This window comes from Aulonocara stuartgranti (assembly GCF_965226115.1).
Source record: "Aulonocara stuartgranti genome assembly, chromosome: 23".
NCBI lineage: Eukaryota > Metazoa > Chordata > Actinopteri > Cichliformes > Cichlidae > Aulonocara > Aulonocara stuartgranti.
Genome location: NC_138958.1, coordinates 13341196 through 13356151, shown reverse-complemented (window position 1 = coordinate 13356151; position 14956 = coordinate 13341196). Strand labels below are relative to the sequence as shown.

The 14956-nt window shown below is 40.1% G+C and overlaps 1 protein-coding gene across 4 annotated transcripts in view; it reads left to right on the top strand.

Annotated features, from left to right (window-relative positions):
• tp63 (tumor protein p63) overlaps positions 1-14956 on the top strand; it is a 61589-nt gene that overhangs the window by 22931 nt on the left and 23702 nt on the right. For 3 of the 4 annotated variants that reach the window (XM_082523205.1, XM_082523204.1, XM_082523209.1), the window contains exons 1-3: positions 2997-3064; positions 8327-8461; positions 12957-13086. In XM_082523205.1, coding sequence (XP_082379331.1) covers positions 3012-3064; positions 8327-8461; positions 12957-13086 — 318 coding nt within the window. In that variant the 5' untranslated portion in view covers positions 2997-3011. Of the gene's footprint in view, positions 1-2996; positions 3065-8326; positions 8462-12956; positions 13087-14956 lie in introns of those variants that run through there. The other variant, XM_082523206.1, reaches the window with a different exon arrangement.

Here is a 14956-nt window from a genome sequence, read left to right as displayed (position 1 = left end):
CCAACAACGGTCGCTGGTATTTCCAGCAGTGACCTTGGGGGAATAGTTGCTCATACTTTCGCACGGTCGTTGGGTGTGACTCATTTCAGACTTTCACGTCTCTAAAAATTTCATAAAAATTGGCAGTTTGTGGACTTTTTTAAACCAAATTAGGACTCAATGTCATTCTAAAACTATGAGCAGTTAAGCCTAGCTTTACTCATTTTAGAAATCGGATCAGCAGACAAGCAGCAGAACGGCGGATCCTCTCAATGATTCGGTCATATCACAACACGGTCTCACATTTGATCATTTGGTGTTCACATCCGTTGGTGGTTTTTTGTAGAAGATCGTGCACAATGTAGCGCCACAACTAAGCGCAGTGTTTGTTGCTGGCTCTGATGAGGCACTGGGGTTAAATTTCCATCTAAAATTATTTTTCAGCTTGTTTTCAGCTTCTTTTTTTTATTTTTAAAATTATTTTTGAAGAAGTGGCTGAAAGTCACAGCTCAGTCACATCTGATGTAACTTAGTGTGTGAGTGAGTTGCGCATATTGTTCTTTTATTTGCTTTCTGCTTGTGAACTTATGTTTTTCGGGTGTTTCTTGTTTACCCGCTTTTGTGGCAGGTTTAGATGTGAGCATCATTAGGAGCCTCCAAGGCTACACGTGAAAGTGTATTTATGTCGTGTCATTCATGTAGCGTTCATAAACTACACCCATAAATTGAAGTTTACGTTTTTTTACTCGTTCAAAATATGAAATGCAGTTAAGGAAAATATTAATAAGTATGTGTCAAAGCTTAGGTAAGTTAAACCCAACTTTAAAAATTACACTCCTGGTGATTTACCGTTGGGGAAGCCCAAAACCTCCTTTACTGGTGCGAGTTCTTTGTTACACACAGGAAATACCCTAAATATCCCGAATGTTAACACTGTCGTTTTAGGTATTTACCCCAGTTTGCACCTCAAAGACAACAACAGAAGTCAGGATAAGTAAACCTAATATATAGAATTAAAACTGTCACTTGGAGATGGCAGTGCTGCTCATCCACTGTCTCTTAGCTGGTTGCTCCAGACCGAAGTACATCAACACAGTTTGGATGGATTAGCAAGAAATGGTGTCTGGAAAGTCACTGGTCCATGACAGAGTAAGGCCATTTTGACAGCTATGAAATGTTTTGAAATATTGTTAATATGAGTGAATTATTTAATTGTTTTCATAGCTGCTAAACTTGCGATCGCTCTGTTTTCATCGATGTGAAGCGAGTGTTGTAGTTGCTTCCGTGAGTGCGTTGATGTCTTCATGCTTTCCAGTTTTTTTGTGACCACGCTGATTCATCAGCTCAGACCCTACACTGCAATGCATGTGTATTTTAGGTTTACTCCAAGCTTGCAGCAGTATAAAAGGAGTGGCTAATGGCAATCATGCAACTATTTATACAGGTGCACCTGTTCAGCCTTTCTAGGGTTGATGGGGCTCTTTTCCATAAACTAGTCAGTACAAAACAATACATAGCCTACAGTAGAATAAAAAAAATACTTCTTGGCTGTTCATTGAATTTGTCACATTTAGAAAGAGATGGTCATTCAGGCTTCAAAAGACTGGAGTGGGAGATTCATGAGTGGATATTTATTGGCGGGATTGTAATGTGACCAATTCTGGGTTTGTTTTTACAATAAACCACAAAATGTGGTCCTGAATGCTTGGGTTCAAGGTAGTTACAGGTCTCTCAGAAGTCCAGTTACCTTCAACTCAAATGCCCTGGATGACTGAGAAAGCACACAGTCCGTCACCAAAATGTGACATGCATCACAAAAGCGTACGGGTTTACTTGATGAGTGGACTGTCCAGATGTTCTTTACACTGAGAAGCAAACAAAGAGGGTGCTTCATTCATTACGAACTCAGCCGAGTGTGAAAATGCTGATATGAAACCTTCCAATACAGTATGTTAAAAATAGCGGCCGTGTGTCCACAGTGTCTCGTCACCAGGTTGGCACACAGTATCCGCTGTATCAGTGCCGTGTCTCACAGGTGCACCGCGGGCAGAGAGAGGCTCTATATCTTTATTAAAAGTACAAGAGAGCAGCATAAAGGTTTGTGTTCCCTGGATACACCACATCTATTTATTATCATTCCTCCTGCGGTGACCCTTCCTTTTATTTTAGCATACTGATTCATCTGCTGTTCATCTCTGAAAACCACACAACACCTCTAGGTTTACATTGCCATACTGCTTGGCTAAGAGGGTGGTTGAATTGGAAGTATGTGCCAGGATGTGGCACGATTTCAGCGTTTGCCTAAATATGAGTTTATGTAGGCTACTGTAATGATGAAGTATTTTTATCTGGTGTCTGTTTAGGTTTAAAGGGGATTCTCATTTTTAGTTTTTTCACGAGAACAGTCAGTTCTTGACCTAAGAGTTTGTTTCACTTCCTTAAAATTGCTGAATCGGCACACAGTGAACAGTTGCTGCTATTTGGGGCGCGTTTGTGGAAATATTCAGCGCGCCCGAAACCCTCTCAGTATTCGCTGAGAAGCGTGACGCAACAGACGAGCTCTCGGGCCGCAAAATCCGCTCGGGAGTCTGGGTGGAAATATCAGAACAAGGCCAGAGACATAGATGGAGGAGTGGGGTGTAAGTGGGGAGCTTTTCAGGATAGTGGCTTCCTGGTGTGTGGGTGTTTGTGTGTTGGGGTCAAATGTAGTTGCTTGATATCTATATCCTAGCAACTGAGAGTGAGTGATATCTTGTACAGCTGGAGCAGGGGATTGGTCAGAAAGAAGGCACAAGCCCCGCCTATTTTGGGTAGCCTAAGAAAAAATACCTAAATTCAAAACATCTCTCAAACTTTCTGCACTCTGCACTGTACCCTCCGGCACTTTAATCCAGGCCTGGTTGTGTTTTTAACTGTATTTTTTTTTTTATTGTACTTTAATTGATTCTCATAGCTCAAACACAGCTATTGATCCATTTATGACAAGCTGATCATTCTGAAGCTTTCAGCAAAGTGAACTCTGGCATGACAACATGAATTCACCTTACACAGCTGTGCAGTATTACCCTGAGTTTCCCTTTCGGCGGTAAGTACCTAAAGGTTGTTGAAATTGATGACCTATACTCACACGTACTTATAGGGTAGACTGTATTGAGGTCATGTTTTTTTGCCTAATTAGTTAAACAATATGTGTTGCGTGGATTCGAAGTGTAGCTATACTCCTTCATAATGAGCCTTACATTAAGTTTAAAAGAATGATGTAGGACTTGCTGGCTGGGAATCTCCCTGCTCCTGTTTGACCCGTGCTGCAGTTCACGCTGTCTGGAGGTCCAAAACGGCCTGAGAACAGTTGTGTCTGCCTGGATCCTCAGCTGCTGCTGCTTGGTCCTGATATATTTATAAGGGCAGCATACTTATGGCAGCAATGCATGTGTAAAGGGCAATCAGGGCTGAAGGCAGGCAGATTACATGACATCTGGAGGTCCTCTTCTGGAGATTTTTGAACCTCAATGGGAGTGCATGTGCTAGTACTGTAGCTCTATAGGCTTTGATAATTGCACATGTTTTGCACCAAAACTACCTACATGAGTGTTTCTTCTCTCATTCTAAAATATTTAAATTCTTTAAATTCTTTGCAGATTGGATGTGTTCTGTGTGCTTTTTGCCCCTTTAAATTTACCATCACAGCACTCTTGTAGTTGAGTTTAACAGTTACATTTGTAATTTTTTTTTTTTTAGTTTTTCTGTTTTGCTTGATGACATTTTTGACCGTTCTGGCTGTGGCACAAATTTGAAAACAATGTAACTGTTTTTGAAAAGGGATGAAAAGTATCTTCCTTGGCCTGTAAATCCCTCCACCTGTCTTGTATCCTTTGCCTTCTACGCCTTACCTTCCCTCTTGCACCAGATGATCAAAATAAAAGGAGGAGAAACTCTGGGGCTTTCTATTGTTTTTCACTCGTGTCCCTTTTCCAGCCTCGGCTGACGGATGAGGGGGAGAAGGTCTTAGGCCTTTGAAAAGTGATTAATAATGACACTGGAGAAGGACCCCGATCGGCTGGGCTGTTTGTTTTGATTGCATTTTCATCGGTCGGTGTGCACAACCTGCCAAGAGACAATAGCCATCCCTGTTTAGTGCTGACCTCTGCCCCAGTCTCGTCTGGAGGCGCTGCACTGTGTTTAAGTGGATGCTGAACAGCCTTTGCCTCGGGCTAACCGAAAACCTCTCAGAGTAACCAGACACCCAAACGCAGACAAAATGCAGCCAGAAAAGGGACAAAGCCCATCTTGAAACTTCGTTAATAAAATAAAACTGCTTTGAAATGATGATGAAAAAAGATAGAATATTGCATTTATGTGGTATGCATTTGAACGTGGACATGTGTGCCTTATTACAACAATGAAAATTATTTTCTTAAGCACAAAGTAGTGCAGGACATCAGCAGGGTTAGGCTGCAGATCTTCTATTTTATTCTTCCATTAAACTGTTTTAGTGTATTTATAGGCTTGGATGGCTGTACACGCAGAACCTGATAAACAGCTTTAGTTCTGGATGCTGACTGGTGATCAGACAATACCAAGAAGCAAAGCTCAAAAGTCTTTTGGACAAGTTAATGGGATGTCAGTTAAACTAGTTCTTCTGTATTTTAAAAGAAAATTAAAGAATGAAATGGAGTTAATGTGAGGCACAGGTCACGTGGATGACCACACCTAAATCCTTTCTCCTTGAACACAGATGACAACTCACCTGCTCTACCTGCCATTTACCTGTTTTTTTTTTGTTTTTTTTTAAAGTCATCCTTTGTGATTTTTTTCCCCCTCTTTGGCACGTTTCCTTCAAACTCCTCGTGTGCTCTTGTGCAGGCAGCTAAGCCACCAGGTTTTGATTTGTGTACTGCTGTAAATGCTTTCCTACAAAAGCGTGTTGGCGCTGTTCAAAGTAAAAAAAATAATAAAAATAAATCAATCACTATTTTGACATCTACTCTGAAGAGATACTGCTGTGATTTGGATGTATTCATAACAAAGCAACATGTTGATAAGGATGAAGAGATGGCTTTTATGAATCAGTAAGCCCTAACATAATGGATCATTTCAAGAATATCACAATTTATTTTACTATTATTCTTTACAAATTATTTATTTATTTATTTTTTGCTCTTTAATCTTCAGTGCTTCTGAAGAAACCGTATAAAATCCTGAATTTAAATGTATGGGACGATGTTGCAATTGCAAAAATAGTAGAAAAAAATAAGCATTTAAAACCTTATTCTGGGGCAAATTCTGCATTTTTAAAGCAGTTTATATTATATTATGAATTACTGTGAAAAATATTAATAACTCGGATGTCGATGTCACATGTTTTCTGTTGGCTGTACAACAATATGCACAAATAAGTTGATTAATTTTTTTTTAATTCGTAGATTTAAAAAACAAATAAATCTTGGCATCTATCTGTCGTCAGTTTAATTCCTTCTGTGACTTAATGCTTAGTCTTTAGCAGGAATGAGTTCTTAAGCAAAGGTACTAACAGCATATTGTCAAATAATGCCTTAAAAATTTGTTATGGAAGTACTGAAGGTATTTAGTGTTATACTTTTACACGTTTTATCCTTAGACTGTTAGTCTGGATGAACTGAAAGGATTTTACACTGTAATTGCAAACATGGATTTATTGGTACCTTCATTATGGCCATAGATGAATCTTTAGAAAGTCTTTATGCTCTTTATCTAGCGATCTTTAAACATTTAGCCTGCACAAAATTGATGTGACACAACAGATAAACAATCGCTGCCATCAGTAAATGTCATCTTAGTGTCTGTAGGCTGACGGCAGTCAACGAGGTGCACTCTTAGATATTCTTACTCATGCATTCATGTAAAAGGAGGATATCTGTGTTGCAGTTGGTTTGGGTGGGGCTTATTGCGTACAAGTTTGTAGCAGTTTTCATTTTTACATTAACGAAACGTTAATGTAACATCACATTTGCTCTCAAACATTTTCAACAGCTGCCAATTTGAGAGTGTACAGCTGTAAACCACTGGTCAGTTTGAGTTCTGCAAAACTCATATTTTAGGTTTTTGTTATATATAAAAATCAAATGCATTCGATTTGCGGTGAACTTATTTTGTAAATGTGCTAGGTTGCACTCACATGTGAGTAGTTGACAATATTTAGCCAGTCAGAGAGAGATATACAGTATGCTTTATTCTTTTTAACATTCATATCTTTAAAAAATATATATTTATATTTTCATTACAATTTAAACACAAATCATAAACAAAAAGACTTTTAAAAACTGTAAAACATGTAAATATATTAAATTTGTCTGTTCAGTGGGGTCCAGTTGGTGTGTGTGGGGTCTGTGTTAGCAGTGTAACATAAATTTAGGATCTAGATGGCAACTATGCACACTGTGACTTTTTACATAAAGTAAGAGTACATACAATGAAATTAAAAATTAACAAATTAATAGCAAAAAAAGCAGAGAAGAAAAATCTGCTGGATTTGCTTGAGCATTTTCATATATGCTCTGGATCATAAACCCATGTGTATGCATATAAATAACAATATGTGTATATCTATTTAAAGAGCCCTGTGACTTTTCATAAAGATTTGAATAGTTGTATATTTATTGTTATTTGTAGATTGAGCTCTGTCTGCTTTCCTCATCATAATAATGATAAGTATTACCCCTCTGAATAAACTCTAAATACATTTTGAACTTTTCAGCTTGACTCAAAATAATTCTGCTTCCTTAAAAGAGCACAGAATGTCCAATTAGAGGCAATAAATTAGGTTATAGACTATTAATGCAGATGTCAACTATAGCTGTGTGAACACCTGAAAAACACTTTCTATATTGTTTTATTAACAGTTTGTAGTTTTCCTTCCCAAATGTGTTTTATAGCCACACAAAGTTGCCACATACTTGAGTACTTTTTTTCTCATCATCATCGCATTTAGCAACATTATTTTGGCTGACTTTCCTCACGTAGTGTATATGGTTCCTTACTTCGTAACACCATCACTTAAATATTGTACAGAGGGGCACAGCGTGCTGGAGGCGCTCTGCTGCTGAAAGGGCAAATCGTTACCGAAAACTATCCGACATAGGATGCGAAAAGTTTTAAAAGTCCCAAAATGTAGTTTTAGTTTTCAAATCTTATGTTAAGGTCAGATGCCACGAATGGCTTACAGGCTTCCCCAAAAACTTATATATTTAGGTTGGTTACAAGTTTCAAACAAAAATCACAAAAACGCAGCTGTGTGAGGAACCGTCCTTGTTAGTAGACTGGTTTAAAGGGGTGCGTGCTATTTTTGCAGCGGATCGACTGACCTTGAGACATTTATTAAATTCTTTTCTGGCTTTATTAAATTATTTACGTTACATTTCAGGTGAAAGAGGTCAGATGAACGATTTCACTGAAGCATTTTGGAGTTTCGGTTTGCTGCATATCATGTCAGTTTAATTATTGTGCAGGTCTGATATACATGCAGCTTTTTATACAAGGCGAGCTGAAATACAGCTTCCTTGCAAGCCGCTGTAATTTATGATCAATCCAAGCTTTGTCGTGGTCCTAATGTTGCAGAAACATCTAACTTTACTCTATTAAATGTGTCTGGGCATGATTAATATGTAGGCCCTAATCTGTGACATCTTACCCATAATAATTCTTGAGCTTTGCAAAATAAATTCATCTCAGCTCTCAGCGCTCCCTCATATGAGCCTCCTGCATACGTGAAATTATTTGCTTCATTAGATATGCCTGTGTTTGTAAGACAGGTATTAATATCATTCATCACAGCGTTGGGGAATTCCAAAACCTAAAATAGTGCCAGCTTCAGATTATGGCCGCCCCATCGGCCTCCCTCCCGAGCTCGCCCAGCTGTACGCATACCACAAGTTTTAGCGGTGCTATCATATAGACGTTGGGGGGAATTCCGCCTGTCTCAGACTGCAGCGTGCGCCACTTCAGCAGGAACAATGGCGGGCAGAGCTCTGAAGCAGGTGTAATGTTTCAAGGCAGCAGGTCAAAGTGCCTCTGTCTGAATGGTACATAATCACCATTATGTGTAGTACAAATATTCAACATTATGTAGGCTGACTTCTTCACAATGGAAGTGCTCTTCATGAATGGCTGCCAGCAGGACTCCTCCTCCTCCTCCTTTATCTCCACTGGCTGGGTGGCCGCATCTTAGCACAGCACATCAGCTTTTATGTTCGCTGACTTTGCAACTATAAAACGCTTCCCTTTAAAATAGTTTTTCAGAAATGGCAGCTGTAAGTGAGCAGGAATGGGTGTAATAAAATGATTACAGCTGATTGATGGTGTCTTTCTGCAGACTCAGGGACCCTTCAGCTCGTCTGTCCTGGAGAGAGGGCTCATTCCTCACCACCATGTCCCAGAATCAGGCAGCACAGACAACTGACTTGTTCAGCCAAGATGTGTTCAACCAGCTGTTTGATATGCTCGACCAGTAAGTGAATACTGCCAAAAACAACAAAACAAGGGAAAAAAAAGGCCATAGTGAAATATTCATCTATGCACATATTTTAGATATTTGTGCGTTAGTTTTCACTTTGGGGATTTTTTTTCTTCTTTTATGTGGAAATTATAAACCATGTCAGCTTCTTTGCCTGACTTCCTTCTCACTTGCAGCAGTTATCCTCACACTTTAGTTTCTCTTTTTTTCTAGATTTGAATTTATCCATGTTTATGCCCCTGTGTAAAACTTGCCTATGGACACAACAACGTTATTTTCAGCCAGTGGGTAAAAGGTGGACTTAGCCACCGTGACGTCACTCACTTGTTTTTGGGTTAGGATAACCCCCCATTGTTTTGTTTTGTTTTGTTTTTTAAATCAGAAGTGATTGTATTTGGACAGGATGTAAAGCTAACAGTAACAAACTGCACAAATAAACTGTAAGAATGTGGGAGAGATACATAGATACCCTCTAATAAGCACTAATTAAGAGGCTACTAAAATACTAGAATTTCACCAAGCAGGACATAATTTCTTGTCAGTAAAGGCAGCAAAAGCAGTCCAGTTCATTAACTCTTTCAAAGTGGCCACATCCGTGGATAATTTATAAGAAAAAATTCACCCCCTCAGATTCATTATGGACTCAGACTGCAAGTTTCTACTGTAATGTTGGACTTTTTAACATGGGCGTCCATAGGGACTAACTCACCGACGGAGCCTCGAGTGGACATTAGAGGAACTGCAGTGTATGTTGACTTCATTTACCAGCTGCACTTCCATGCAGGCAACTATACACAATTTTGCTGAAAACTCCGAATGGTACTCGGTAGTTTTTATGACAACCGCGTGCTTCGCATCGACGGATGATGTCCTGGGAAATCTAATCTCAGATCTGGTCCAGGTCATCAATGAGCTCCAGGACAGTCTGGTGCAGCCTGACAGCATTGGATGGATCATCACATAAAGTCCCAGAGGTGTTCTACTGGATTTAGGTCAGATGAGCCTGGTCGATGGTATCAATTCCTTCGTTCTCCAAAAGCTGCCTATATGTACCGCATGAGGTTCAGCACTGTAGTGCACCAAGAGGACCCGAAGACACACTGCACACTGCGCCTCCTGCTACCAGCAGTGATACTGACCCTAGCCAAATGCAAAACTAGTGGAAAAAAACCATCAGAAAAGATGTGGAGGAAAAAAATGTCAGTGGGCTTCACCTGTAAAACCATTCCTATTTTGAAATGGTTGCCCCTGTAGTGTGCCTATTGTTCAATTTAATTTAATTCAGTTTTATTTATGCTCTGCTACTCTGCTACTTAACTGACCAGATCAGTATTCTGTCAGTATAACTTCTATACTGATATTATATCAATTTCAAGTTTAACTGACTTGATTCTGTATTCTGATTAAAAATTGTTCATTTACGGGTTTTTTTTTAGCAGTGTACTTTTTCTAAAAATGTTCATATCTGGAAACAAATTAGTTTCAATATTCATTTATTTGTCAATAATAACATCAACATTATTAAGGACTCTGTTATTAATTGTATAAATATACAGTTAACTTGTAAAAGAATTAATTAGGGCCCGAGCACTGAGAGTGCGAAGGCCCTATTGTATCTGCTCCGTTTCTTATTATTATTATTATTATTATTATTATTATTATTATTCACCCCAAACAAGGGCCTTTTTGAGGGCCTAAACATGCTCAAAAACTCATGAAATTTTGCACACATGCCAGGTCTGGTGAAAAATTTTGTATTTTAATGGTTTTACATATGAGCACTGGGAAATGGCTCTACAGCGCCACCTATGCCTTGTTAAATGCAGCCCTACGACCACATCGTTTGAGCTACATGTATGAAATTTGGCACACATGTGTATCATGCCAAGACGAACAAAAAAGTCTGTGGGCCCATTGACGCAAACCCAACAGGAAGTCCGCCATTTGGAAGAGAAGGTGACATTTTGGCTCTAATTTTGCCATTTCCATGCCTCGAACTTTTGCGAACTCCTCCTTGGGGTTTGATTTCATGACCTTCAAATTTGGACAGTGTCAACTACACCCTTGTGCCATGTTAAATTGCGGAGCTTTTGAGTTTTCACAATAGTATGAGGCCGTGGCGCCATGGCGAATTTTGATGACTCGCCATGAAAATCTTATTGCCTCTCATTCTGTCATACATGTTCCGATCTGGACCAAAGAGCACACATATGATAAGGCTCCACCCCTGAACATATTTCAACTGCCATATTTGACATCAAGGACAGCGCCACCTAGTGGGAACAGGAAATGTCATGTTTTACACTTTGGGGTACAGTATTGTGATGGGTGACATCTGCAGCCTCAAATTTCTCCAGGAAAGCCTTAAGGAGTTGGTCTTGGGTTACAGTGAAAACTGTGACTTTTCACGAAAGGGTGTGACCCCAGCAGCATGGCGAACTTTGATGTCACGCCATGAAGAAACAAATTAGTATAACTCAATGAAATCCAGTCTGATCAGTACCAGACTTTACAGGCATGATGTCAGACCCGCCCTGAACAGATTGATATGCCCATTGTCGGAAATACGGACAGCGCCACCTAGTGGCAACAGGAAATGTCATGGCTTTAACTTTGTTGTACTGATTTTCACAGGTTGATCGTGGCCACCTCAAAAGCGGTGAATATCACCATCAGTCCCTCGTGATGCTTCAGTGCAAAAATTGTGACTTTAAACTGAACGGCGCACCCTGGTGGCAACGCGGTTCATCATGAAAGATGATGTGGCTTTTGAGGGGCTTGGAAAGTTTATAGAGGCTTGAAATTTGGCACACACCTCCAAATGGATGAAGGCATTGTTGTTATGTAACCATTTTCCTTGAATAGCGCAAAATGGCTCCACAGCGCCCCCTACAATATTTCAAAACATCAGCCCCTGCTCTGTGTTTCATCTATGAGTCTGACACTTGGTAAACTTGTGTAAGATATCAAGGTGTACAAAAAAGTCTCTTGGAGCAATATCCCAAATCCAACAGGAAGTCAGCCATTTTAAAATTAATGTGTAATTTTGATGACATTTTCCCCCCTTTTCAGGCCTCATACTTTGACGAACTCCTCCAAGGGATTTCATCATATTGAAGCATTCTTCAGTGTGTAGAATCTAAAGACCTTTGTGATGTTAAATTGTGAAGCTTTTTCCGTTCAGGGAAACGGGGTGGTCATAGCGGCACGTAGAGTTTCAATCACTCGCAAAAAGCAGTAATCTGCTGTCACTAAAAAACACAATGTCCAATCTCTCCCAAAGGTCGCAGGTGTGATGAGACTCGAGCTTGGAAATGTTTGTTATGCTATTTGTCAATAATGGTTAGAGCGCCACCTAGTGGCATGACTATAATCCTGGTTGAATAAGATGAAATGTTAGCTGGTGATTAAAAGCATGAAATCCATCAATGTGACATCACATCGGACGTGCCGGTTTGAGGTGTTGGCAGTGGCTCGACGTGCCGGGGGTGCGAGGGCCCTCATAACGCTGCTTGCAGCTTTAATTTACAGTTGTATTTTAAAGTCTTGTTCTCTGGTGGCTCATTTGTCCCTGTGAGCTGGGTCAGTGTAGCTCTTATATATTTCAGTCAATAGCTAACATCCTGAATTCCTTTTGTATGTGTCAGTTTTATTCCTGTGTCATATTTCCTGAGCTATAGGTCGACTTAAGTAAAAAAAAAAAGTCTCACTTTCCTCTCTCCCCCTTGTCTTCTGTTAGCTCTGTCTGTCTCTGCTCTGTTCACTGGGTGAGCAAACAGTGAGACTTTGCAGAGAGGCAGAGGGCACCGGTGCAAGAACAAAAGTCAGAGAGCTTCTGCTGCTAACCCTAACTTTCTCCCAGAGTAATAATTTTACATGTATCACAGCATGAAATCACAGGACAGATGAGAGAGAGGAGGGAGAGAGACACATAAGCCTGATCAATTTCACGCCCACACCACAATCTAGCCAAACTATCCCACACGCTAACGACATGGTGAACCTTGAAAGTTTACCCAGAATTCATTTTTTGAAGTCTGCGCCAGTGATTTATCAGAAAACGGATAAAACATCCGGCATGCCAGTAATCGATTCTGTTCCTCTGCGTTACAGACAGTTTATTCACACCGATGCACGCAGCTACACACTGCTATAAACAAGAATTTAGATTTGGACTCTTGGAGTGGGTCCAAAATTGATTTGAAATCAGTTCTTAACAGAGCTTAAATGGGTTTAATATTTAATGTGAATATCTCCTGGACTGTAAGTTATGAAGGCTCAAGAATTCTAGAAAATGTAGCACAAGTTAAAAACAATCACTGTGTACTCCAAAAGCTAAAAATCTTCATAGTATGATGGGTCAATAAATTCATTAAAATCCCTGTAAATAAAAATCAGCAGATTCTGAGGGGGGGTGTATAGAAACGTTTCTCAGATTTGGTTTATTTTACATGGAACGACCCATTAATCTGTATTGTTGCTGTTTCAGATCTGCCATTCATTCAGTCCAGCCCATCGAGCTGAACTTCAGCGACAGTCCGGCCGACGGGTCGGCAGGAAACACCATTCAGATCAGCATGGACTGCATAACCATGCGTGAGCCGGATGAACCGCTTTCTGTAAGTACATGTGAGGTTTCAGTGGGAAAATAAATGATTTACTTTAAATTCTGCTGCCTGAGAACAAATAATTTATAAAAGGAACAATACAAGTAACCTATGACGTGCTCAGGATTGTTTGAGCCCATTATTTAATAATGCACAGTGCAACCAGTAAACTAAATAACCAGTTTTACTGCCTGTTTTTTGGTTCAATACTCACAGAAACAATCAAATATTTATTTTTGAGGGCTATTATTTTTTAACCAGTAAATTCCAAGGCCTTCATCTCATGCCCCAAAGCGGAAAACCATGCTTCTCCTTAAATGACTCACCATTATCTCGGTAGCTAATTATTTTGTGCATTTTTCATCATTTATGAGCTGTATGCCATCACTTTCATTCTGAGTTGATTGGATTCACAGTGTAAATTACATATGTTGTAAAACACAGAACCTCCTTTCAAATTACCAATGGAATTTCCCTGGGAAGGTTAAGAGAAGGTGGTGCAGAGTGGTTCCACACACCGGTGAAGAAAGGTCTGTTTTTTCCTGAGATGTTGTCTGTAAGCTGGCGATTTTATCTGATTTAGCCTGAGCTGTGCTTGACCTGGGTGGCTCCTCTGAGGCAGGTAGTGAGTTGATGGTAGCGCGCGCCTGTCACTGTCACATGACGCATCCCTCTTTGGACACAGAAGGAGTTCAAGCTTGCAACATCTTAGTACAGATAGTCTGATTTTTCCAGTTTCACCACATATAACAAGACGCAGCTGCAGTGGAAGGAAAATTATAGAAGAATTTTATATCAGGAAACGTGTGAAACCCACCTTTGCAAGTACTGCTTCTCTGCAGCTGCTTGGCTGTACGCTTTTCAGGCATCAACACAATCAGCTAACTGCTAATCAAAGCTCTGTAAGAAGTCCAGCATCCATGAGAAGAAGATTTAAAAAGAAGATTGGTGAAGTCAGGCTAGTTCAGGTGTAATGATTTGCTACCTGCTGGTTTGCCACAGAGAAGATAAAAAGATAAAAACCTCAATGCAGGAGATGTCAGGGCCGGAAACACGTTCGACACATGATTGGCTGTTGGCTCTGATGATTATACCAGCATATGCATACAGGTGAATGCTGCCGTTTTTATTTACAGTGTTTATATGTGACAACTATAAAGTGTTTCTACTCCCATTTTTCCCATTTCTAGGTTTTTCATGTACACTCTTACTTAGTTTTACTATGAAAAATTAAGGAATGATCTCAATTTTTGTTGTATCTTCCATATTTCTCATGCTTCTTTGCAGCTACGCAGCCGGTTCTGGTATTTTTCTTTACATTTGTGCAATGATGGCATCCTTAGCAGCGACGCTTTCATTGCACATCCAGCCTGCACTGATGGGGGATAGTGTGTGAAGGCTTTAACAAGGAAACTCATTCCTAAATCATCTCTCTTGCTCTAGATCAGTGGTTTTCAAACTTTTTCTGGTATGCCCCACTTTAGAAGCCCCAAAAAGTTCACATCCCACACCTCACCATATTTTTTGGTGAAAGAAACGATCGGGGCTGAGTTTTAGTTAAACAAAGTTCAGCTCAGTTGTGTCAGTTTCACCCATCTTTTCACCTCGGTCTTCTCTGCGTCTCACAGAGAAAACGCTGAGTTAAAACACAGGTTTGTAAATCCATGTTTGACCTGTAGCACGGGGCATGTCCTTGTCAGCTCTGCTGCTCAGCGATGATGTGCACGCTCCCCTCCCAGTGCAGGAATGCTGTTGTCCAGCCAGGGCGGGAAAAAAATAGCAAATAAAAATTTTGTTCGGGGAGCTGAGTAACGTTACACTGCGCATCCCCCAAGGGGGCCTGTGCTCTCTTGAACTGATGATTAACGGCTCTACCCCCACC